Source organism: Antrostomus carolinensis, unplaced genomic scaffold (genome assembly GCF_000700745.2).
Source record: "Antrostomus carolinensis isolate BGI_N321 unplaced genomic scaffold, ASM70074v2 scaffold31408, whole genome shotgun sequence".
Taxonomy (NCBI): domain Eukaryota; kingdom Metazoa; phylum Chordata; class Aves; order Caprimulgiformes; family Caprimulgidae; genus Antrostomus; species Antrostomus carolinensis.
This window is the reverse complement of record NW_010331519.1, coordinates 36,868-38,709: the sequence shown is the minus strand read 5'-3', so window position 1 is coordinate 38,709 and position 1,842 is coordinate 36,868. Positions and strand designations below refer to the sequence as shown.

Genomic DNA, 1,842 nt, shown 5'->3' with positions numbered 1-1,842 from the left:
GAAACAAAGCAATGACCTGGCTGAGCACTAACCAGCAGTAGTTTGATGCCCATAAACTCTCCTTAGCCCAGAGCCAGGCAGAAATAAGTCAAGACTCAGAGCTGCAAAACCTTCCATTTCTTCCTCCCAGTCATCTATCTGAGCTAAGGACCAGCCAGAGATTTGCCACTGACAGAGCAGGTGGGCAAGTGGCAGAGGTCAAGAGCCACCGTCACCCTGCAGAACCTCCCCTCTCGCTGAACAGAGACAGGAGCTTTGGGGTTTACAGAGGCAATTCCAATCCCAGGCAGTGCCACGGGCAGAACTGACCAGCAGCGATGCAGATACTGGATAGCTACAGCAGAGACAAGAGTTTGTCTCCTCAAACTCCTGTCCCACCTATGGTTATCACACGATGAGATGCTGGCCCTCAGTTCTGTCTCCTGCAGTCACAGAAGTGCTCAGGGACAGTTAAATTCAAGAATCAGAGCTGGAGCTACTACAGGGAGTGCATCTAGGTGTGCCAAAAAGAAGGGGCAAGGCAGACTGCTCTTCCAAAAGTGCTGAAATTTCACACCACCTCCCCTTTCTTTGCAGAAGGAAGGTGGAGAAGAAACAAAAACTCACTCCCTGATCTTTTACTCCTACATTAATGGTACCCTTTGAGCAAAAAAGATCTTCAAAAAGGGCAAGAGTTTTAATATTAAGCAGGTGGCTTCAGCGCATTTCCTGCTGTTAATGGATTACACATCCCTTTCCCCAAGGTCTGTTAGTGGTCAGACAAACAGCAGGCTGGAGCCTGGGAAGCAGCTCAGAGGGAGAAGGTCTCTGTTCTGTCCGAGATGTTCACTCTGTGCTGAGCATGGCCATCATGCTCCATCTGTGTGTAGCAGCCTTACACAGAGTCCCCTGGGCCTCTGGTTTTTCACCAATTCCCTGCCTAGGGGAAGAGATTTAAATCCCTAAAGCTGAACAGTACACCGAACAGATTTATATACATCATCCCAAGATATATGCTGTGAAGTAATACTCTAGGTTATTGCATAGAAGGTGGCTTGTGTTAGCTAGGCCTAAATGACGGTCTGGGAGCGCTGTCGGAGGCTCAGGGGCTTCAGAGAGCTGTTGGAAGCAGATGCAGGTTCTTGCAATGGAGTCTGAGATTCCTCTTTTCTGGAATGCTCCTCATACCATTCCTGAAACAGATCAAAGATACAGAGATCAGGTTCTGCCCCACAATGCCCCAGCAGGACCCCAAAGGCCAGAGCCTTTGGCTGCTCTGCCCTCTGAGGGCACGTTTGCTCAGGCACAGAGGGGCTCTTTCCAAAGCCCTGGATTTAGCCTGATCTCCTGGAATAACCTGGTTAACTGCAGCATGGCTGTGATGGACACACCGAGACCCTGCCACCCACAATCCAAGCAAGAAGTCCCAGCTATGGCTCACCTCCAGTCAGCTGAACTGATAAACCTGGGCAAGGAAACATCCCTCTCTCAGGATGTACCTCCTGAACATCTAGGACTCTACTATCAATGTCCCTGTGACATCTGGGATTTGCAGAGTTGCTCCCAATTCTGGGCAGCACCCAGGGTGTCAGAAGATGTTACATCCCTGAATCAGAGACCAAGCAGAAGAAGCAGGGAGGGAGCTTCTCTGCAGATTTCTACCCAGCTCCATGGCAAATAACATGTTTATTTTTGTTAGGGGGACTGAAGACTCATCCCCAAGCTAGCTGGCCAAGGGACAAAGGGCAGATTCAAATGGTTCCATGATTAATTCTTTGAGTAGTAATCATTATATTAGCCCATGACCTTCAACCTGGAGATGAATGTCTGGTAGGCACTACAGTGACCAAATCCATGGCATAA

At 49.2% G+C, this 1,842-nt stretch overlaps 1 protein-coding gene across 1 annotated transcript in view; it reads right to left on the bottom strand.

Moving 5' to 3' along the window:
* Window positions 1-911: 911 nt before the first annotated feature.
* The window catches only part of TPCN1 (two pore segment channel 1), a 28,331-nt gene continuing 27,400 nt past the window's right edge, over window positions 912-1,842 (bottom strand). The window contains exon 28 of the mRNA XM_010173245.2: window positions 912-1,172. Coding sequence (XP_010171547.2) covers window positions 1,050-1,172 — 123 coding nt within the window. The 3' untranslated portion in view covers window positions 912-1,049. The remainder of the gene's footprint in view (window positions 1,173-1,842) is intronic.